The following is a 23801-nucleotide window of genomic DNA, read 5'->3' as shown; positions in this document are numbered from 1 at the left end:
GTTTTTGCGATGGATGGAAATCTGATGGAAACAGTCTCTCAAATTTAATTTTGTGGCTCTAATTTTTTATTTTTATTTTTATTTTTTTTCCCACCAGACGAGCAATTAATGACCTATTAATGTGAGAGTCGGTACTTAATTAATATGGTCTGATTTAGTCTTTAGAAAAATTAGTCACACTTAATTTTTATTTTATTATTATTATTTTTTTCTATCTACGGTCAAATCGCAGCCGTTGAAACAGATCACCTATAACCTCTTTTATACCCAAATTATAACCTTTTTTTATACAATATTTTTATTTTACAATTTTCGTTGTGAATGATTATTAAATTGCACTTTCTCTGTTTCATTTATATTGGATGACTCAATTATATAGTTCTATTTTTTTTTACTGAGAATGTTTTATTTTTATTTTTTGTTTACTAATATATCATTATTTATTTTTTCTAATTATGATCAAATTTTCCCACTTAATCTTGAAATTTTACAAATATAAATAAGGGTAGGTTAGGATTGTTTTTGGCAAAAATTGCATTTTCAATAACATTAAGGGCTCGTTTGAGCCGCTCCCACTTTCTTTTTTAAAAAAAATGCATTTTGTAATAGTGTTATGATGAAAAATATATGATTAAAAAATGGATTTACATGTAATATTATTTTATTGAAGAATATCTAATTGAAATTGGTCAAATCACTGTTCAAGAACACATTTTGATGAAAAATGGGGCTCAAATAAATGTTAAATAAGATTTAATTAATATATATAAATGGGACGACGAGAGTATATAATTAGGTGAATAATGTAGCAATATTAAATGGCTAAAACAACTTTTAAATTGTTTGAAATACTGTTCGTAATAAGAGATATTTTTCATCTTATTTACTTGAATCACTCCTTTTCTTACAGCTACATCCCACATGGAATGTCGCATTAAGTGTCTTAGAGATTGATATCTGATAAGTAATCATACATGATTATAGTGATATACATCGCCCACACGCTAAAAAAAGTGACATCATTTTTAAATTTATAATTTTACCAATTTGTCAATCATAGTTGGTTGTTAGGTCCCCTTCCAACCACCTCTATCCCTACTTTTAATTCCACCTTAATGTACAACTGCTCCTGTCTTAAATTTGTATACCAAAATACTCATCCTTTAAATCATATTTGATATTACAATATTTGAGTTGTCCAAACTTCCCATCCAACCTCATTTATGGTGGATAAATCGGACCGAAAATTCAGGAATCGGTTTGGAATAGGAATGATTGAGCCTTAACACGTATCATGTTACGTCGTTGTAGTTCGTTCTCACGTTCTTGAATCGATTGGAGTGGAATGATGAATCTATTTATCCGCTTCTTTGAGAATAAATCAGAATCCTGGTGGAGAATGGTCGGATATGATATTACAACGACCATTACATCTAATTCGGTAAAGATCCGAATAATTAGAAATCCTATCTTCTTCTTTTTTTTTTTTACCATAAAAATACGAACTAAAGGGTTTTTGTCTCTCCAGATCATTAGTTTCTGAGAGGTTAGAAGTATATCTTCGCTTGACAGAACGAGAATGCGCATTTATTTGATCTTGATCCTTGTGGAGCGAAAGTAAAACTAGACTAGATTTGCACGGCCCTCATGTATTTATTATTTTTTAACAATAGCTCGAAGTGAACTTTAGAACATTGAATAAGGGTATTTTAGCAATTTTTCCCCAGGCCAAGGCTAATATTCTAGGATCCCGACTATATATTTGCAGCATCCCATCCTTCTCAAACGCAACTATCACTTGAAGAAAAACATCATAAAATTTCAAAGGGAAAAAAAAAATGTCTCTAATCACAGATGAGATTAGATCCTCTGCAACAGAGTTCTACACTGGAAATGATATCTGCCAAGTAAAATCCAAGTTTTTGCTGACAGAAGTTGGGTTGCCGAATGGGCTTCTGCCATTGGAGGACATAGAAGAATGTGGGTATGTGAAGGACACAGGGTTTGTTTGGCTAAAACAGAAGAAAAAGACTGAGCACAAGTTTGAGGAAATTGGGAGGCTGGTCCAATATGCACCAGAGGTAACAGCCTATGTTGAGCCAAACAGGATCAAGAAACTGACAGGTGTCAAGGCCAAGGAACTGCTGATATGGATCACTCTCAATGAGATTTACGTAAACGATCCGCCGACCGGAAAGATCACGTTCAAGACTCCGGCCGGGCTGTCGCGAATCTTTCCGGTGTCGGCTTTTGAGATCAAAGAGGAGCCAAATGATGTGAAGGAGGAGAATGCTGCTGCTAAGGAAGTTAAAGAAACTGCTGCAGCTGTTGAAGTGAAAGAGGTTTAATGCTGATGCCTAGTCGAGTTCCTGTCTTTCTACGTGGTACTAATGGAAGCATAAGACGTATATAAGTTTATTTTGAAATACAGATGATTTTAATTAATGATTTTGTGTTTGCACATCTTTTTTAATTGGTTTTCAATCCATAATTATGATTTCAATTCCCAGATTGTAGATTTTCCTTTTAGGAGAATCAAAAGATTTAGTAAAAAATACAGAAAATTTGAGAGACTTTCGAGGGAGATTTTCTATTTTATTTAATAAACAACCAAAAAATCACATCAAATATTCAATATTTTTCTCGATCTAGCTATTCCACCATTCAATTCAAATACTTTATTCTAATTTCTGGAAATAATCCTCACAATTTCGTTTCTTATTTATGATCATAAATTTGCTGGGATTTGTGGGAAATTTATGGAAAGTTACAATCCCCACCACGGAATAGTGCACCTACACGCCTTTGTTGACGTTGTTTTTTGACCGTTAGGTACTTCTATCAATTACTTATTGAGTATATTGCATTTAATACGTACCCACTACGGTAAATAAATAACAAATTCATTCATCCTTAGATAAATTAAGGGAACGATATAATTGACAAAATTCAATCGTTGATCATCGACGGCATGATAGTTGATAATTCTGATTGAGATCAACATTTGTCGGTTACTTAAATGAATTTATTGACAACCACAACATTTGTGGTTATTGGCACACATTATGTAGTAATCAGCGACATTAAATGTCGTCATTGATATTATCAGAAATCATTGAAGGTATTTCAATCACCAGAACTTCTTGGTGATCGGTTAACATACGACCGTCGATGATTCTAATTGAAATTGATATATGTTGTTGATTCAAAAAAAAATTTATAATTTTTGATATATCTTCGTATGTTAATATCAACGAAAATGTCGCTATTGGTGTAGGAGGGAACCACCACAACCACCACGGTTCTTAAATTTTTTATTATCGACTTATCAAATTTTTTTAAAGGCAAGGCACCTTTTGAGTCTGGTCTATGGCCCATTATTAGCTGAAATTTTCCTTTCTTTGGCTGCTTGATTTTTTTGGTTCATGTTTACAAGTCAATGTATTGAGAAAAAATAAATTTTACGAAATGTGAGAATAAAAGTAATTTAATAAAAAGTATTTTTATTCAATATGAACACCTTTCCAAACATGTACTTATATTCAATATCTTTATCTATTATATTGTTCAATATAATAGATTGTAAGTTATTTTTTGGAGAATTTTCAGTATTTATCTTTATATTTTATATTAATCTATTCATTGACGAAACATTAATAACTAATAAGCATTCATAATCTTTTATTATTTTATCGTATTATTAGTGGAGCCATGAAAAATAATCAATCATGCTACTTGTACAATCTATTTTTAACAATTTTGATTGACAGCCATACTTGCTACACGACATTCATCCATTTCAAAAATTATTTTTTTAATTAATGGTTTAGATTTTGACAATATCAATGTTGCCGTCCATCATTGTTAGCCAAAATTGTACAAATAGATTAGTTCAAAAATCATAAATAAAACCCCTGTAGCTGCTGTTGGCAAGTAAACAAACCTGACCACCCTGAATCACAACAGGTAAGAGAAATTATAATTAATAATATTGCAATCTGCAGAGATTAATTATAATTAAGAAATTATAATTTATCCCGTTTGGCCCTTTTCTTTTCAAATTTTAATGGTTGAAATAGTGTTTTTTTGAAAAACGTGTGGTTGAAAAAGAATGAAAAGTTTTTCATTTTCGTGTAATATTATTTTATGAAAAATTATGTGATTGAAAATAAAGGAAAGAAAAAAAATGAGAAAAAGAATTGGGGCCAAATGAGGGTAATGGGATTACCCCGTTTAAGTATAATATGATGATAAAAGAACATGGTGCTAGCTGGAGAAATTGGAGAACATAAAACAGAAATGCTAATTCTTAATGAATTTTTCTTGCTTAAGCAAACTATGAAAACTACATCCAGATTTCGTCTTTTCGTTTCCTTCCCGATTTCTAACCTCCAAACACAACCTTTTTCTTTTTCCATTTTCAATATAACTCGTTTCTTCGAGGAGCAACTGAAAAATCTAATGCTTTCTAGTTATTTCTTATTATTATTTTTTTTATAACCTAAAATGGTCCACGATACATAATGTTCGTGAGCCCTTCGGCGTATTAATTGATTGAATTGTAGTGTGCGTGTCTGCGTGTGCGAGTGTGCGTGAAAGGTCGTGAATGAACATAGAAAATTGAATGTAATTACTAATTATAGTGAAATGCTAATTTAGCCTTTGCAATTTTCATGTGAATTAAACTAAAATTATGTGAAGTCTATTGATAATGAAAAGGTCTCAAAGATTTGAAAAACCATTTTCTTGTTCTTTTATTTGTCTAGGTGGGTAGATGTGGAATTTAACTACTAAATAATGTTAGGCATGTACAATCAAGTTAGGCTTGCTTGTAGGAATTAGACAAAAAATTAAGTGAATTTCGATTAAGCAAATATTTTAATAAACCGATAAAAATTTCCTATATTCAATTTCCATGATTTTGGAGCAATCAGAAAATTACAAAAATGAAGAATCAAGTTTGAATATTATAGAGCGATTTATAATATATTGTGTGAAATCGTCAATAAATATTATTTCTCTTATTCAATTCTTTATTTAACAATACTCCATACAACAATTTTACAATACTTGGCTTGACCTACTCCAAGTATACAAAATTCTTAAGAATCACTCAATGACAAGTTCTCGTTAAGTAGTACTTAATAGACGCAAAAATAAAAAGTATAATGCAATATTTCACTATATATATATATATATATATATATTTTAATTTTTTTTTATGAATATATCAATCATTGATGTCATAAAAATAAATATAATTAATTATAAGAACGAAATGACATTTAAACTTGAATCGGGAACTTGAATGAGAACCAAAAAATAGCTATCCGTTAGGGTAATAACATAAAAGTAAGAATGACTTAAAAGTAACTTTTAAGTTTAGACAAACATGTAGCAAGAATTATTTTTTATTAAGTAGTTTATTATTATTATTATTATTTTTTATTTTCACTTAAAAACGAGAGTGGAAATACTTAATATTGAAATCTGTGCAATTTGGTTATGTCCTTGGCCCCTTCTGCAGTCAGCACATGGCAGGGTCAACAAACGGACGGACCATATAGAAGGTCAAACTTGTCAATTTCCGGTTGTCACTAAAAAATACGAAAACAAAAGCATCGCCGTTGCCGGGGATCGAACCCGGGTCACCCGCGTGACAGGCGGGAATACTCACCACTATACTACAACGACCTGTTTGATACATTGCCACAGTGCTTTAAATATATTTGCTATTATTCGTTAGCGTAGCATGCTAATATAAATATCTTGTCAGAATTTTAATCCCATATCACTAATTATGAAGTGTTAAACAATATACAGAAACTTCAACATAGTGTAAAATTCACAAATATAAATATCGTGTCAGGATTTTAATCCCATATCGCTAGTTAGGAAGTTTTAAACAATATACGAAAACTTGAACAAAGTGTAAAAATCACAAACATAAATATCTTCTCAGGATTTTAATTCCATATTGCTAGTTAGGAAGTTTTAAACAACATAGAAAAACTTCAACGTAGAGTAAAATCACACAAATAGTATATCTATGTATAAGTTGTAAGTAGAGGCATAGTCAGGAGAGTAGAGTTGTGGAGGTAAATTTCATAAAATTTTAATTACGGGGGAGATTGAAAATTATAAGGATTTTTTTTTTTTTTAAATTTTGTGTAAAGTCTTGAAAATTCTATTTCAAAATTTTGGATTTCAAATTTATTGTAACACCACAACCTGCTGTATAATTAATTTTTTCATAATCAGTCATAAAAAAAAAAATAGTATTCTTAAATTGATAATGTTTGAATATATAATTTCAAGGAAATAATTTGCCCATTATATTATAAACAAATCTTTTTAATAACCAGCTAATTATATGAACCAAGCATAACAGCTTTTGCCAGAAAATCGATACATTCAAGGAAAAAATATTTTAAAAAATTAGATTAGATTATAGTATTTGTTATTACATATAAAAGAAGTTAATTGTTACACTCATCATCATGTTCTTCCAATCTTTTCGTCTCTCTTTTTATGGTATTCCTGGCGACTCGCCAGTATGCACAGAACTAAGAGAGACGGAGAAAGCATGTATGGAGTTATAAGCTGCTCAGTGTGAAAGATAAATAATGATAGTGATTTCATTCGTAATGACATTTCCAGATAAATAATAAGAGTGGATTTTTCAGAAAAATGAAACCTAATAATTTATTGGTTCACGTTTAAACTAGAATTAATTTTCTTTAAAAAGAAAAATTAAATAATTGTACATAGTCTAGGATCATTCCTCCATCAACCTCGATGATTAAATTGTTCAAAAATTAGTTGAAGATACCTTTATAGAATAATAATAATAAAATGCATAAAATAAGAAAACTTATTGAACGACAATAACCATGACAACACCATGTCCAAAGTAAAAATAGCCCGTTGTTAACTGGTACGACTCCTTTGGACAATCACTCTCAGAATACAACAACTGTATCACTTTTTTAACAATAACAAGTGATTTCTAAAAACTCTAAGATTTCCAAAAAAATAAAAGTAAAATAATTCTGGAATCGATCTTGTATAAAAGTACCTAAAATGAAAGGATCTCTGTGGTTAAGTTTAAAAATAAGTTATTTATTCCCAGTATTTTTTAAATGCTTAAATATCAAGGTGATGAATTTATTCTTAACTTTGACTAACAAAATATTATTTTAAATTTTACCTACATATATCTAGAAGCTCTCAGCAGAATATGCATTTACTTTTTTGTGTTTAAAAAAAAAATATTGTGAAATAACTATAAGGGAGGGATTGGATTATTTTGACATGATTTTGGACATGAAGAATAAAATAAAAAAGTCGTATCTTGATTAATTTTCATTTTTTTTTCGGGATTAAAATTTTAATACAAGTCAACTCAAAAAATAATTTTAATATATTTCAAAAGATACACAACTTTTAAACTACACATTTCATTATCTTTTATCAAAATTTACTAAAATCTAATTTTAATCCCCACCAAATATAGACTTTGTCTATTCTAAAGGTTTTAACTAGAAACATTGCGCAACACAACCCTAAAAATCATAAAGTTCGCATTGAATGACCCTAAAGTAAACCATAAAAAGTTGAAAGCAAATCACCCTTTGTCAGATTTTTTGCCCCAAATTAAGGTGGATTTTTTAGAAAATATTGTTTTCTTATTTTCATGTGATTTTATTGAAAAATAGTGTTTCCTTATTTTCATGTGATTTTATTGGAAATATATTATTTCTTTTATTCCACGTTATTTTTATATTATTTCCATCTTTACGATATTTTTAGGTTTGGTGTGTCCCTATAAATATGTGGTTCTTCAATCAGTGTAGGTCAAGCATTATTGCTTAGTTCCTTGTATTCTCTTCATATTGTTTTGAATAAAATATTGATTCATCTACTAATTTCTCGTCATTTACTTTACTTTAATCTTGTTTCTATCATTGTGCTATTGTCTACATTACATATTCCATGTTGTGCCATTAAATCTCAATTCTTGCAACACCGCCGGGATCAACAAGTGTAGGGTTGGACAAAACTCCCGAACCGAATCGAACCGAGGAGTTCTTTTGAAGTTAAATACCCGAACGGGTATCTGAATCGAGAACTGACAGATTTAGTTTGGATCTCGATTCTAGATCAAGAACCGAAGAATCAAGTAAGAATTGAACCTACCTAATTTTTTAATTAATTTATTTTAAATAAGTCAAGTTATTTTATTTTTCAAAATAAATTTGTTAACTAGTTAATTTAGCTCAAATTAGAAAAATATGTTTTTTTTCTTTCTAATTTTCAGTTCAAAGCCAACTTAATTAAATTGATCTATGTTTTATCCAAATCTGTTAATCAATCATAGTGCCGTTTCTACCGTTCTGGAGAAATTGAATTGAAACTCGACAATGCTTCTTTAATTATTGTGAGTTCGCTATCTAAAATCTAGCAAAGAGAGACACAAAAAATATATAAGATTGGACTACGTTATTTTGTAAGAGTTAAGATTGAACATATCATTACTTGAATTAATGTAGCTTTGCAAACTATTAAAAATTTTAATTATAATACTAAACTTGAAAATCAAACAGAACCGAACCGAGTAAAACCAAACCCGAATGATTTCATAATTAAATTTGGACCCGATGGTTCCATTTACTAAATACCCGAAAATTTTGGATCTGATTTTGGTTCTAATGAGAATCGAACCGAATTGGACCATATCTAGCCCTAAACAAATGGTATCAGAGCAATTCTGGTAACTTATTTATTCCCAACATCGCTAGTGCATTAGAAAGCACTAGTCAACAGAAGAAAAATCAACAGAAACAAAACCAGCAACATCACAAATTCAACAACATTAGCACAAAAACACCATTACAAGACTAGCATCCAAGGTACAGAAAATTTCAATTCACTACAAGTGGTTCCCTTCCTCACCACCTTCATTTGTTATGTTCAACCTCATCACAATTTCTTTCCTTGACGTACTTCAGCAGTGGAGTTCGTGGTAGAGGATAGAGTAAGTTGTTGTGGGACACTAACCATATTCGGGAGCTTCATGTTCAAAATCTCTTATTGTAGGAACATATATCCTTGATAAATGTATGAGGAAACTGTGCATATAACATAAATCAACTAACTTGAGAAACTCATTTCAAAATTTAAATTTTTAGGGGTTAAAATCGAACTACAAAATGTTGAAGATTTAACTTACGCTTGCAAAACGATCTATAGAATTTCTTAGTGAGAGACCTTTAGTGAAAGAAACTGCTCCAATTGTTGGTGATGTCGTGTACAGTTGATGTCAATTGATAATGACGTAAAATGTTATATTTTTCATCCACAAAACTTACATTTTCATGATTAATTAACGCCTAAATGTACTCAGTACCTTTATATTTTTATTTAGGTTGCGAATGGATGAATACGGTGGAAATTGGAAGAAACGAGCAAAAAAGGATTAAAGTGGAAGAAAATAAAAGTTCAGGGATCAAATTGTAAATACCCAAAAGATGAACTGTAAGCAAGATGAAGATGTGAAAGAATTGAAGGCTAATTTGAAGAAGACATGAAGCACTAGAAGAAGGAAAAACGAGCAAAGAAGTCAAGAAACGTGAAAACGAGGTTCAAGGAGTAAAATGCAAGCTTTTTCGGAAGTACTTTACTCCTATGTGGTCGCATAGCAGAAAAGCCTGTGCGATCGCATACACATCTTCAGAGAATTGCCAGAATGATTTTAGATGAACTATGCGGTCGTATAGTATAACTTTGATGGGAAAATTTTAGTTTCCTTATTTGATTAAAATTCTTATGGAAACAAATCATGAATGACTTTATAAACCCTAAAATCGTCCCAAAACGAGACAGAAGGCCTCCATCCCCTCTTTTCTATTTTGCATTTAGGATTATTATGTGTAACTAAATTATTGTACTTGGTCGTTGGAGATTGAAGCCTTGGAACCATTCAAATTGTGAGATCTAATTTATTTTCCTAGTTTAATTCATGTTTTGGGTATTGGATGTTCTTCTACACTTATTTTTATGTTGTTGCATTTAATCGCTAGGAGGCCTACTAGTTCATTATTTATTGCAATCTACAACTAAGTTAAGCACCAAATCCGTAATTGTTTGATCCCTTTAACTTGTGAAGCAACTAGGGTTTAATAATTTGCTGCGCACAAATTGTTAAATCTTAGGAAGAATGTTTTACTAAATTAAATACAACTGCTCATGTGTTGTGTTGTTTAGCTTCATCGATCTCTCTAGTTATTAAGGTTGTTATTAGATTAAATCTGCAGCGCTTGTCTTGGGTTGTTTAAACCCTGTTTGGAGGGCATTTTTGGGAAGAAGAAAATGAATTTTTGGACCGTTTGTTGGGCACTAGGCCCCACATGAGAGTGTAATGGTCAATTATTGCAGCTGCCAGCAGGTGGTAACGGTAGGAAAATGAATATTTTGGCCAAAAAAATGCCCTCCAAACAGGGTCGTAGTAATTAGGATTAGTTGGCTCGCTTGTTTTCTAATTAACTACAATTAAGGGGAGATGGGAAAATGTGAATATTCAAAATATGAATTGATACATACTTGTATCTACGATCAGTTGTGAAATTCCGATGGTGGATGTTGACTTGGACCAAATATGTTCTTTTGATTGCTTTTATATATTTTAATTTGAATTGTTTGCGTTACAATCAAAATCCCCCGTTCTTATTTACGAAGCATAAAATTAAACACACTCATTGTGGGAACGATCTTTACTTCCACCACTACATTTGTTTTTAGAAGTAAATATTTTATTTTTGGGTGTCTACTACAGCACTTTCCACCGATTGTTGGTATGTACTAGAAGGAGGTAACTGTTCGTTTATTGCATTCCCCTTTTCTCTATACAAACGGCTCCTTAGTGAGTGGATAAGTATGGAATGACTGTTTTTACTCTTTTACAATTAAACATTTTGGCCTTTTTATGTGAATCTAACGGCAACAATGATGGGGATGGACGGTAGAGAATCTTTCCCTTATTTAGCTCAAGTCCAGTACTTGTTGAAATTGTTGTTCGAACATTCAATGAAAAACGAAGTCGTATGAAGTGGAAATATAAACCAAAATCGAAGGCCAAAACTACTATATCTATGCTACCACACGAATCCTCAATATGCGGTTGTAGGGCCTAAAGGCCTTGCATTTTGGGAACCTATGCTGTCGCATAGGAAAAAAAAATTAAAAAAAAAAGGGTTCCCAAAATGTAGGGCCTTTAGGCCCTGCAACGCCCCATGTGACCGCATATTGAGGATTCGTGCGGTCGCATAGACATAGTAGTTTTGGCTTTCGATTTTTGGTTTATATTTCCACTTCATACCATTTCGTTTTTCATTGAATGTTTGAACAACAATTCCAACAGTACTCATAGTGAAGGATGTTTTAAAGGTGCACTTATACTTGTGTATCTTTGTCGGGAGCTATAAGTTTTCAAATCGAAAATAATATGAAATTCAATGTGACAATGACATGGTTATTTGGATATGCTTGACATCTACATGGCATGAAACCATCCTAAAGTAGATAAAGGGATGCGATTGTATCATCTAAATGTAGACAAGTAGACTCATTTAAACTAATTCTATTATAGCGTGCACATCTTCGTGGATGACTCATTGTCAATCTAAACATTCTAATATCTTGTAATTGAATTGTGTCAAAGACATAATATTTTGAGGCAAGACTTCAAGAGCGTATAAAAGAATTTATTGCATACAATTTTGCCTACAAAATTCAGTATATTGATTTCTTATTTTTGTACAACAAGCAGCGTATTTAACTAGCGAAAGTCATCGAGTTTGACAATTGGATTGACTCATTAATTTTACAAAAGCTTATGTTTCATTAAAGTAAAAGAATTTATTAAAGAAAAACAAAAAAGAAGAAGTAATTTTAATGAAAAAAAAAATGGAAGTGCGATTATTCTTCCATCATGCTAAATTGCCTATCTAGCATCTGAAAAAAATAAAATAATAAAAGATAAAAAATAAAAATAAAAATTCTATTTTCACTTATCCGGAAAACCTATTCCTCTGTTCTGTTATCCAAGATATCCTTCTGTTCCTCAAACCCCCATGGTTCCTTAATCTTCTGCCCACGATCTCGAACTCCCCGAAACCGGACAGGTCGTCCAATAATGAACTTGTCAATTTAGTTTCACCCCCGCCGACCTTCCATTTATTGTAAATTAGACGGGGCGAGTCCTTCATTTTATGTCCTAATTGCATTTTCTTTGGCGTTGTAGATTTTTCCGGCTATTTTCATGTAGTATTGCTCATGATTGTCGCACTTGGCTTTATGTACTACTGTTACCTAGCTTTGAAATAAATTTTTAGCCCCAAATTTCCTACCCGTTTCCTGCGGCATTTGATTTTTTTTTTTTTTTAAATTTTCATAAATATGCTAATTTATCAATGATAATATTCAGAAGTACATTATGTTTTTGGGATAATTATGATTAAGAGAAAGATAATGAAGTTTTGGTATGATTATGGTTAAAATGTCTTCAGCAAACTCGAAAGGGAATCTGTAAAGACCTCATGCTTTCTCGTCTTGTCTAATCGCGCATTGGCTATTCACGTTCAGCCGTTAGCTTACATTCATTGCGTCCCCTCAATAGTATTCCTTCGGTTTCATGTCACGGTTGGACTCCTGCTTCTGCGACGCCGAAACCGTAACTCAAATAAATGTTTCAATCCGAGCTGAAATACTCCAACAAACAAAAGATAAAAGAGAAGGGGGAGGGATTAAACGACGTGAAATAAGAACAACAGAAAGAGAACTGAATTGAATTGCTTCAGTTAACACCCAATTTGGCAGAAAATCACATTACAGACCCCACTTCCTTCGCACATGTAGGATAAATACACATATTTGAAGTCCTGTTTTCAGAAAATGAACAGTAAACGAACGATTACAACTTAACTAAACGGTGTCGTTTCCCCAGTGGCTCATTACATGACATTTCAGCAATTCATGCCCAAGACCTTTCCCTTAGAGACACGTAAGCTAACGGCTGCACACGAATAGCCAGGCAGCGAGCAAAATGGAGAATGTACTTGGTCGTTACAGATTCAGACCAATTCAAGAATGAATGTTTCCTGCCCAGATTAGGGAAAACAGAAAACTTTTATGTAAGCATCTGCCTTATTTTCTCAATGTCCTTGAAAAAGAAAGAAAATATTGTCTATTTTTTGATTGAGTTTCAATATTGGCATCATATTCGTGCCTAGACTGGAAAAAGAGCTAGTTTCGCATATCTGAGACATTATGGAATCCATTGGGATGAGTAGTTCACGACGATATAAAGGTTTATGCATATATAAAATGTTTTGCTATATCATCAAAGAAGCCATTCCTACCATTTTTAAAAACAATCCACAACCAAAAGAATATGAGTGATTGCTGAATCATACTCATTTAAGCTAAAAGTTTTGTGGTCTGCATTATATTTAGTGTTTAGAAAAGGTTTAGAGATTAGTTTGTGCGATTCATTTTATGCCTGAACACCATGTGTTTCTACTTTCCGTCATTTAGAATGTTAATCAGAAAAAAAGTAATTAATTTTATGGCTATAATTAGCTCAGGGGGTGTAACAGAGTTCATATAGTATGTGCTCTAGCCCAAAAGAAAAAAAAATTACTTGCATACATACATGTACTTTAGAATATACACCAAACGGCTTGCTGTGGCAGTTGCAACTTGAACCTATGACGGGATGAAGCAACCTGTTGAAATTAGCTTCAGCATAGTCTGTCATTCTTGAAATGGTGACGAATATAAAAGGTTAATGCATATGTAGAAAAGTTGGAAACCTTAATCTTGGCGTCATCCCAATTAATATTAGAAGCTAAATATATGGTCTATAAAGCATTCACTACATTTGATGTAGGCTTTCAATTGGAGTACGATATACAAAAATCATAATCATAATCATAATCATAATCATACATTAGCATATGCCATGGACTCTTCAATTAAGCAACATCGAGAACTAATCTCATATGCACGAGTCGCGCCATTTTTAATTTGCACGGTTTCTTGTTAGATATTTTTCATCATTTTGCATGTGTTTAATATTTTGTTTTGCGAATGATTTGCCGCCCCGATTAGTGTTTGCCACTGCGCAACGGGGTTCGACCTGCCCGGTCAAGTCGCGGGGGTCGAGGGGGGCGCGCCCCCCATGGGGGCTCGGGGGCAACGCCCCCGAAAGAGAATTTTATTTTCAAAAGTTTTGAATAGGTGTATCTGTTCATTTTTAACAGTCACTTCCAAGAGATACACCTATTTCAAACAGTTGCCTCAATGTCTATAAATTCTGGGCGAATTCTCATTTGCAAACACATCAAACAATTTATTTTTCCTTCTTTCTCTTGGCATCAATCAGTTATATTCGAGTGTTTTCTTGGTTTGATCAAATAGTCACAATTTGAATCAAACACCTCCATTGTATCTTGAGAGAGATTTTCTATTATACCCCGTTGTGACTTTGTTGAATATGGGAGAAACATCTCTTAAAAGATAACGTTTCATTTCGTGCCTTGGAGTTCATTAACGTATTCAGATTTCCCTACGTTATTATCAACAGTTTTAAGAGATGTCTTCGTTTCAAGATCTGACAGTAAATGAATCTGTGGCACCCTCAATTCAAGTCATGAATCAAGATTTGATTCGTCTTGATCGGTTTGATGGACAAAACTACATGCATTGGCAGGAGAAGGTTTTATTCTTCTTGACAGCAATCAAACTGTCCTACATTCTGAGTGATGATCTCGCGCCTATTCCAGAAGAAAAAGCAGATGATTCAGATGAATGCAAGAAGGATTTACAAGAACAGCGGAAGAAACGGAAAGATGATGATTTTTTGTGCAGAGGCTATATTCTGAATGCATTATCAGATTCTGTTTACAGCGCACACAGGACTATCGGAATAGCAAAAGAATTGTGGTTGGCATTGGACAACAAGTATCGTATTGAAGAAGCAAGCAACCAGAAATTCTTGATCGGTAATTACTTTGATTTCAAGATGACAGACAGTAAGTCTGTTCTTACCCAGGTACATGAATTACAACTTATTGTTAGTAATCTTAAGAATGCTGAAATTGTCTTGCCTGAAGCATTTCAAGTTGGAGCCATTATTGCAAAATTACCAAGTTCATGGAATGGCTATAAAAAGAAACTCAAACATGATGAAACCAAGCATACCCTGGAATCCCTCATGCGTCATTTGCATATTGAGGAAGACTCTCGTAAACGAGAGAATAATGATCAAGCGGCAGAAAAGGCAAACATGGTTCAAGGAAATCATAAGGGTAACAAAAAGCGTAAAACCTCCAGTTCTAAGGAAGATTATGCAGAAACCTTTAAGAAAAAATTCAAGGGGGATTGTTTCTACTGCAAGAAATCTGGTCATATTGTTCGTGAATGCCGACATCGAATAAAAGACGAGAAGGCAAAGAATGAAAAAACAAAGAAGGATCAAGTAAATGTGACTGATGGAAATCATGATCCAAACTTTGTTGCTGTGGTCGAAGAAGCCAACTCAGTTGGATTTGAAGTAGGATGGTGGCTGGATACAGGAGCTACAATTCATGTAAGTAATGACAAATCTCAGTTCAAGACTTACAAAGAATGCACCGATGGAAGAGAAGTGAAAATGGGTAACAATGTTCATACCAAAGTTGTTGGAATTGGATCAGTTGAACTGAAATTCACTTCAGGAAAGAATCTGACTTTGGCAGAAGTTCTCCATGTGCCTGAAATGATCAAGAACCTGATTTCTGGGGATCGCCTTAACAAGGCAGGTTTTAAGCTTGTAATTGAGTCTGATAGCCTTATAGTATCTAAGAATAATGTATTTATCGGAAAAGGTTACTCATGTAATGGTATGTTCAAAATGAATCTAATAAATGATAACTTTGCTTATACTGTTGATTCTTTACCTTTATGGCATGCTAGATTATGCCACATAAATTATAAATCCATTAAGAACATGCATAATTTAGGAATTATTCCTAAATGTAAGTTTGATGATGTTAACAAATGTGAAATATGTGTTCAAGGTAAAATAACGTGTAAACCACATAAATATGTTATGCGAACATCTGAATTACTTGGTCTTATACATTTCGATGTGGCTGATCTGCATAGTAAAGTTTCACGTGGAGGGAACAAGTACTTTGTGACCTTTATAGATGATTTTTCGAAATATGCTTATGTATACTTACTAAAAAGTAAAGATGAAGTTTTAAGCAAATTTCTTATTTATAAAGCAGTAGTGGAAAATCAATTAAATCGAAAAATTAAAGTCCTAAGTTCTGATAGAGGAGGTGAATACCAAGTAGCAGAATTAGCAAAATTCTGTGAAACTAATGGTATAGTTCACGAGTTTACTCCACCGTATTCGCCAGAATCAAACGGAGTAGCAGAAAGGAAAAACAGGACTTTAGTTGAAATGGTGAATTGCATGCTTATTAGTTCTGGTTTACCTGATCAATGGTGGGGCGAAGCAATCTTAAGTGCATGTTATACTCTAAATAGGATTCCTATGAAGAAGATTAACAAAACTCCATATGAGTTGTGGTTCAATCGGAAATCTAATATTAGTCGTCTCAAGGTGTGGGGATGTCTCGCATATGTGAGAAAACCAAATCCAGAGATCACTAAATTAGGAAGTAAAACTTATAAATGTGTATTCATAGGTTATGCAAAAAATAGTACTGCTTATAGGTTTCTGAAGTTAGAATCCTATGATATTATCGAATCAATTGATGCTGAATTTTTTGAAAATATATACAAGTCTTCAACTATACAAACTGAAAATAATACTACTTCTAGTTGAGAACTCATGAAGAATCTCTTGATGATACTTCTGTTGAACCACATTCCGAAATAGAACCTAGAAGGAGTAAGAGACAAAGGAAAGAAAAAACTTTCGAATCTGAATTTGTGACTTATTTGCTAGAAGGTGATGTAAATAATATTACACATCAAACTAAGCTAATGCTCAATGATGATAGTGATCCTGTCACATATTCAGAAGCTATTTCCTCTCGAGATGTTGTACTTTGGAAAGAAGCAATCAATGATGAAATGAGATCCATTATGTCAAATCAAACATGGAAATTGGTTGATTTACCTCGTGGTTCTAAACCAATAGGTTGTAAATGGATTTTCAAGAGGAAATTAAATGCAAATGGCTCTATAAATAAGTATAAAGCTCGATTAGTAGCTAAAGGTTTTAAACAACGTCATGGCATAGATTATTTTGATACTTTCGCTCCCGTAGCAAGGATATCTTCCATCCGCGTGTTGCTATCTCTTGCTTCAACTCACAATTTAGTTGTCCATCAAATGGATGTAAAAATGACTTTTCTAAATGGTGATTTGGAGGAAGAAGTATATATGGAGCAATCCGAGGGTTTTGTCTTACCTGGTCAAGAGAAGAAGGTTTGTAAACTAGTTAAGTGTCTTTATGGCTTAAAACAAGCCCCTATGCAATGGCATGAAAAGTTCAATAAAGTAATGTTGTCTAACGGTTTCAAGGTTAATGAAGCAGATAAATGTATCTATTCTACATGTAGAAATGGTACATGTACTCTTATTTGCTTGTATGTAGATGACATGCTTATTTTCGGTCCTAACTTAGAAAGTGTTAAGGAGACCAAACAATTGCTAGAGTCTAACTTCGACATGAAGGATTTAGGCGAAGCAAATGTGATCTTAGGGATTAAAATAATAAGAAAATATGGATGCATATTGCTGAATCAATCTCATTATATTGAAAATATCCTTAAAAGATATGGTTATATGGATCATAAACCCGCATCAACTCCAATAGATCCTAGTATTAAGTTAATGAAAAATACTGGTAGATCTTATGACCAACTACAATATGCAAGTGTGATTGGAAGTCTTATGTATGCTATGCACTGCACAAGACCAGATATTGCATATGCAGTTGGTATATTGTGTCGGTTCACTAGCAATCCAGGAAAAGAACATTGGAATGCAGTTTCAAGAATTCTAAGATACTTGAAAGGAACTATTGATTATGGATTACATTATCGTGGATTTCCCGCTGTACTTGAAGGATACAGCGATGCAAGTTGGAACAACATAGAATCGAATTCTAAATCCACAACAGGTTGGATTTTTACTTTAGGAGGTGTAACTGTTTCTTGGTGTTCTAAGAAACAAACATGCGTCTCAGATTCGACTATGTTGGCAGAATTTATTGCTTTGGCTGATGCAAGTAAAGAAGCTGAATGGCTAAGAAATTTGCTAATAGATATCCCATTGTGGGAGAAACCATCTCCAGCTGTGATGATCTATTGTGATAGTAAAGTTACTTTGTATTCGGTAGCAAACAAGACTTACAATGGTAAGCAAGGACATCTCAGTATTAGACATCAGTCTCTTCGAGGATTACTTAAGCAAGGAGTAATCATCGTTGAATATGTAGAGTCGAAGAATAACCTAGCAGATCCTTTGACAAAAGGATTGGCTAGAGAGATGATTGCGAAAACATCGAAAGGAATGGGATTGAGGTCTACGTAACTTCAGTTAGCTTTAATGGGAACCCTACTTATGTTTTGAAATATAAACAAAGTTCAAAGGGTACAAACAAATTAAAGTCTAACTTAGACGAGACACTAGAGTATTAATTCGAACCCATTCATAAAATCTCTAGTGTATGTATTCTGCATGGTTGAGGATGAATTTAATTCCTTAATAAGTTCTATTGAGAGAGAAAGTAACTCGCAGAATTACTTTATAAAGAACTTACATATGTGAGTGAGAAAGTCAGGCCATTTTCTATGAGATTTAGACCGTCTCTAAAGCACTCATGAAATTCGGGATATACGCAAGGCCATTAATGCGTTGGTATAAAAGATACACTCCTTTTTTATCGGAATAGTATGTGTAATGACTCCGGTTAGTCATGATAGGGTCCTTGGTTCAAGATTCGTTCACCATAGCACCTTGACAAGACTTTGAGTTGTTTACACTAAGTGAAAGTTCAAAGTCAAAAGCTACTTTCATTTGTGTACGATTTCCTACGATGATGCCTTTTGTGTGTGTTTGCATGAACTACGGTGGCTTGATCCCGTTAAGGGTACGTAGGCAATCAATTTTTGTGATGCAGCCACTTCATCTTTTTTAAATCAAAAATTTGAAAAATAGGGGGGATATGTTAGATATTTTTCATCATTTTGCATGTGTTTAATATTTTGTTTTGCGAATGATTTGCCGCCCGGATTAGTGTTTGTCGCTGCGCAACGGAGTTCGACCTGCCCGGTCACCCCGTGGAGGCTCGGGGCAACGCCCCCGAAAGAGAATTTTATTTTCAAAAGTTTTGAATATGTGCATCTGTTCATTTTTAACAGTCACTTCCAAGGGATACACCTATTTCAAATAGTTGCCTCAATGTCTATAAATTCTGGGAGAATTCTCATTTGCAAACACATCAAACAATTTATTTTTCCTTCTTTCTCTTGGCATCAATCAGTTATATTCGAGTGTTTTCTTAGTTTGATCAAATAGTCACAATTTGAATTAAACACCTCCATTGTATCTTGAGAGAGATTTTCTATTATACCCCGTTGTGACTTTGTTGAATAGGGGAGAAACATCTCTTAAAAGATAACGTTTCATTTCGTGCCTTGGAGTTCATTAACGTATTCGGATTTCCCTACGTTATTATCAACATTTCTTACGAGACATTTTCTAATTTATAACCAGAATAAAGATTTTGCAGTTCCAAGAAGAAATGTGATGGCTTCAATCCTCGCAGGTTGCATCTTCTCACCAGCTAATGTACTCAATATTTCATATGCACAACCTGTTGGGTTCAGGGAATACATAGATACTTTTCACGGCTATTCATTAAAGTACTCTCAGAACTGGATCCAAGTGCGTGGTGCTGGGGCCGACATATTCTTCAGGGATCCTTATTTTCTTGATGAAAATCTCTCGGTGGACATTTCATCACCTTCATCCTCCAGGTACAAGTGCGTAGAAGATTTGGGTTCACCAGAAGAAGCAGGAAAGAATGTACTTAGACAGTACTTGACAGAGTTCATGTCTACCAGACTTGGTGTCAGGCGTGAATTTCTATTTCCTCAAGGGTAGCTAACGATTGAAGGCTATATTATGAGATCGAGGTGAGTTCTTTGTTAGGCTTTATTCTGACAAATTTTGGGATTGTACTATGCAAAAAAGTAAGGATGCAATAGTTTTGGAGCATTTCCAATTCATACTAATTACATACTTTTTTTTTTTTAACGAGGTGTCCCAACTTGCGCCAGACTATATCCTCGTCTCTGAACCTCCGGTTCCTCAGTTGCTCAGAGAGGTAAATCGCAGAATGTGCCCTTGTTGGTTCCCAAGTTCCCACATGACTTTTACTACTTCCCCAAAGGGAGCCTCCTCCATGGTGATTAATCCACCAATAATTCCTCCTTTATTGGATCAAAGATTCCCACCAGGAATCGAACTCCCCACGCTTGGTTTCAGAGCCCCCCAATGTGATTGTTCCACCAACTTGGATGTGCCCTGGGGGGCATATTAGTTACATACTTAAAATGCCTTGAGTTTGCTTCTTCATAGCAAAGTGACATATAAAGTTCATATCTGGTGCTGATTACATTTTTGATATGACCAGGTGAACATAAAGTCATATGCGAACAACAATGAATTGGCTGTGATGCCACAGGAATGGGTGGCCCGTCTAGAATGGGATCGGCGCTATCTTTCAGTTCTTGGAGTTGAGAACAACCGATTATATGAATTAAGAATACAGACACCCGAGAAGGTATTTGCGGAAGAGGAAAGTGAGATTCGCGAGATTATGGATTCCTTTAGAGTCAATAAGGTGTCTATTTTGGAGGAACTTTGGCTTAATAGATTCTTTAAATCATCCATGTTTGTTCCTGGTCATCTATTTTATGACTGTGTACACCCGTAGTTCTTGATTTTATGTCAGCAATTTATGTTCACTGTATTATGAATTCCATTTTTGAGGAGATAGTGAGGTTCATCACTCCATAGGCGATTTTTATTTACTTATAAGGTGTTTGCCAAGGGTTTTAATAGCAGATTTTGATTAAAGTTACTGTAATGTATCGCCGAAAAGTTACGTAAAAGTTGTGAGTTAGGTGAAATGTGTGGTTAAATTTGAAATTTGATTTTAACCAATTGAAAAGTTGATAAAATTTATAAAAATTTACCAAAGAAGCGCTTTTTTTTTTATGTAGGATTAGTTATTAATAACTATCTTATATAAATGTAAAATTAGATGGTTTTTTAAAATGCATAAGCTATTAATATTGTCATAATATTTGTTCAACTAAAAATAAATAATTTCTTAATAAGTTACTTTTAACTTAAAATAAAAAAAGATGTATTTAAATTTACTTTCGAAATAAGGTCAACTATTTTTTTTAGGCTTAGCAAATCATGGGAGGAAAGGGCAGGAAAAAAAAGAAAAAAAAAGTGTAAATTAATATAAAAGCAAAACGATGCAAATTTTTATAACTAGCCTAATTTCGAGTTAATTGTTCGGATGGTTACTGAATTTAGATTCATTCGATTGCTCACTGAAATTTAAAATGACGAGTTTTGGTTATTGAATTTAGGTTCATATCTTCGATTGCTTATTAAAGTTTAAAATGTCACGTTTTGGCCACTGAATTTAAAAATATTGTGTGTTACTTACTAGCTTAACTTCCATCTCAAATCTCTAACGGAATTGGTGATATAGTTGGCGAAATACAAATGTGGTGCCTCGTTATACCGTTAAACTTTGAGATTATCGAATTTTAACTCTAAATTTTAAAAAATATTTTTTATTGCTCACTGAACTTTGAGGTAGTCGAAATTTGGCCACTTTTAAAAAGTCGAATTTTGGCCACTAAACTTTGAAAACGTCTTTTATTAATCACTATAAATTTGGATTTAACAACACATTTATATAATAAAATATTTTACATGTAAACTAAAAAATTTTTCTAACTTTTTAACAACACATTTACAAAAAATACTATTTGAAAACTCGTCCATCTCAAATTTTTGTGGTCAAAATTCAATAGCCAAAATTCGACCACCTCAAAATTCAGTGAGTATGGTCGAGTTTTTGCCACAAACTTTGAAAAACGTTTTCTATGGCTCACAATATATTTGGATTTAATTAAAAATCATTGTTAAAATTTGAACTTAATTTTATTTAACAATAAACAAATTTATTGTGTGTTTCGCTGTGAAATTCAAATATTATGATGAAAATAGCTTCAAATTATTAAAAAATTAAATTTAATTTAAATTTAATTATTGTGTAATTGAGTAATCATTCATAGCGGCATAGACAATCCTTGCAAAGTTGTGCAAAGGAATTGATTACTAAATGCAATGAAATACACAATACATTTATCGTAAAAATTAAATAAAGTTCAATTTTTTTAACAACTTATTGTTTGATGGCCACTATTTTTTTTAAATAAGAGTTCTAAATAGTAATATTTTTTTATTTTTTCGAGAATGTGATTAGAAAATTGGGAATTTTTTTGAATTTATGTATAAATGTGTGGTTAAATTCAAATTCTTAGTGAGCAAAGGAAGACCTTTTTCGAAGTTTAATTGCCAAAATTCAGTGAACAATAGAAGATATTTTTTTTTCAAAATTTAATGGCTAAAATTTGATCATTTCAAAGTTTAACGGTGTGATGAAATGTTACATATGCATTCCGTTAGCAACGTTATCAATTTAGTTCGAAGTCTAAGACGAAAGTTATTTTAGCGAGTAAGATACAACTTATTCCCAAGCTAAAACTCGACATTACTTACAGTCAACAATTGAATACACGGACCTTATCAACATTTTAAACGTGGACGAGACCTCAATCACCGTTGGGACAATTAACTCCCTAATTTCCGATCCCTAAATTTCCATTTTTAAACCCAGGAAAAGTAAAAGAAATTTGCTTCGATATTTCGTAGTACAAGAATTGAAATCTGTTAATTTCTATGAACCTTGGAAAAACGTTCAAAGCTGCTGAATTGAAGGACGCGATTGAATTGTAATTCCCAGAATGGATCTGAATCCAGTAAGTTTTCATTATATCCCTAATTTCGTGCCCAATCCATAGACTTTCCGCTGTGTAGTGGCTACACTGTTTATGAATCGATTGTGATTATTGCTTAAAATGGTATCGATTACACCTCTAGTTCTGTATATCTGTTTCTTTATTTCGTTTTCTTACATTAAACCTAAATGGGGAGGCTCGATTAGTTCTATTTTCAAAGGGTAAGTCTTGAGGGATTATTGGGTTCATGTTTGAATTGTTGCGAACTTGCAATTGGTGGATGTGGAAAGGGATATTTGTTGCTCCGTATATAAATATGGAGATGACGTTCGCAAGTTGATAAAATGCTACTATACTTTTAGCTTGTACGGTGCAATGCAACAATATTGATTTAGCAGATTGACCAGTGATTATGTGTCTCCTTGCGGAGCATAATTTCTCTCTCATTATTTTTTTTTTCCTATGGGACGTTACCTTGATTTAACTGATACATTTGGAAAGTTAAGGAATTTACTATGTGATATATTTCTCTTTTTATGTTCATCTTATGATTCGCATTTGCATGCAAACTTGTGTTCAATAAACTTGAAATGAATCCTCAGAACTGATAATGTTATTTAAATTGTTTGGATATCATTTACATGAATATAAATAGGTGAGAAG

General features: G+C 32.9%; 2 protein-coding genes, 1 non-coding gene and 1 pseudogene across 3 annotated transcripts in view; 3 read left to right on the top strand and 1 right to left on the bottom strand.

Moving 5' to 3' along the window:
- Window positions 1-1774: 1774 nt before the first annotated feature.
- Window positions 1775-2580, top strand: LOC111378657. Its single transcript, XM_023001887.1, has one exon. It carries the CDS (start codon window positions 1839-1841, stop codon window positions 2346-2348), a length of 510 nt encoding a protein of 169 aa, XP_022857655.1. The 5' UTR covers window positions 1775-1838; the 3' UTR covers window positions 2349-2580.
- Window positions 2581-5622: 3042 nt separating this feature from the next.
- Window positions 5623-5694, bottom strand: TRNAD-GUC. The gene has a single exon. It is a non-coding gene; the product is annotated as a tRNA-Asp (tRNA).
- Window positions 5695-19120: 13426 nt separating this feature from the next.
- LOC111378652 lies at window positions 19121-21025 on the top strand (annotated as a pseudogene).
- A 1899-nt stretch (window positions 21026-22924) lies between these two features.
- LOC111378656 (Golgi apparatus membrane protein-like protein ECHIDNA) overlaps window positions 22925-23801 on the top strand; it is a 3650-nt gene continuing 2773 nt past the window's right edge. The window contains exon 1 of the mRNA XM_023001886.1: window positions 22925-23159. Within this exon, the coding sequence (XP_022857654.1) occupies window positions 23145-23159 (15 nt within the window). The 5' untranslated portion in view covers window positions 22925-23144. The remainder of the gene's footprint in view (window positions 23160-23801) is intronic.

This window comes from Olea europaea, unplaced genomic scaffold (assembly GCF_002742605.1).
Source record: "Olea europaea var. sylvestris unplaced genomic scaffold, O_europaea_v1 scaffold1849, whole genome shotgun sequence".
Taxonomy (NCBI): domain Eukaryota; kingdom Viridiplantae; phylum Streptophyta; class Magnoliopsida; order Lamiales; family Oleaceae; genus Olea; species Olea europaea.
This window is presented reverse-complemented; position numbering and strand designations above follow the sequence as displayed.

What these genes read in the sequence shown, in the direction of transcription:
- LOC111378657 (XM_023001887.1), top strand. Translation starts at nt 1,839, where the DNA reads ATGTCTCTAATCACAGATGAGATTAGATCCTCTGCAACAGAGTTCTAC.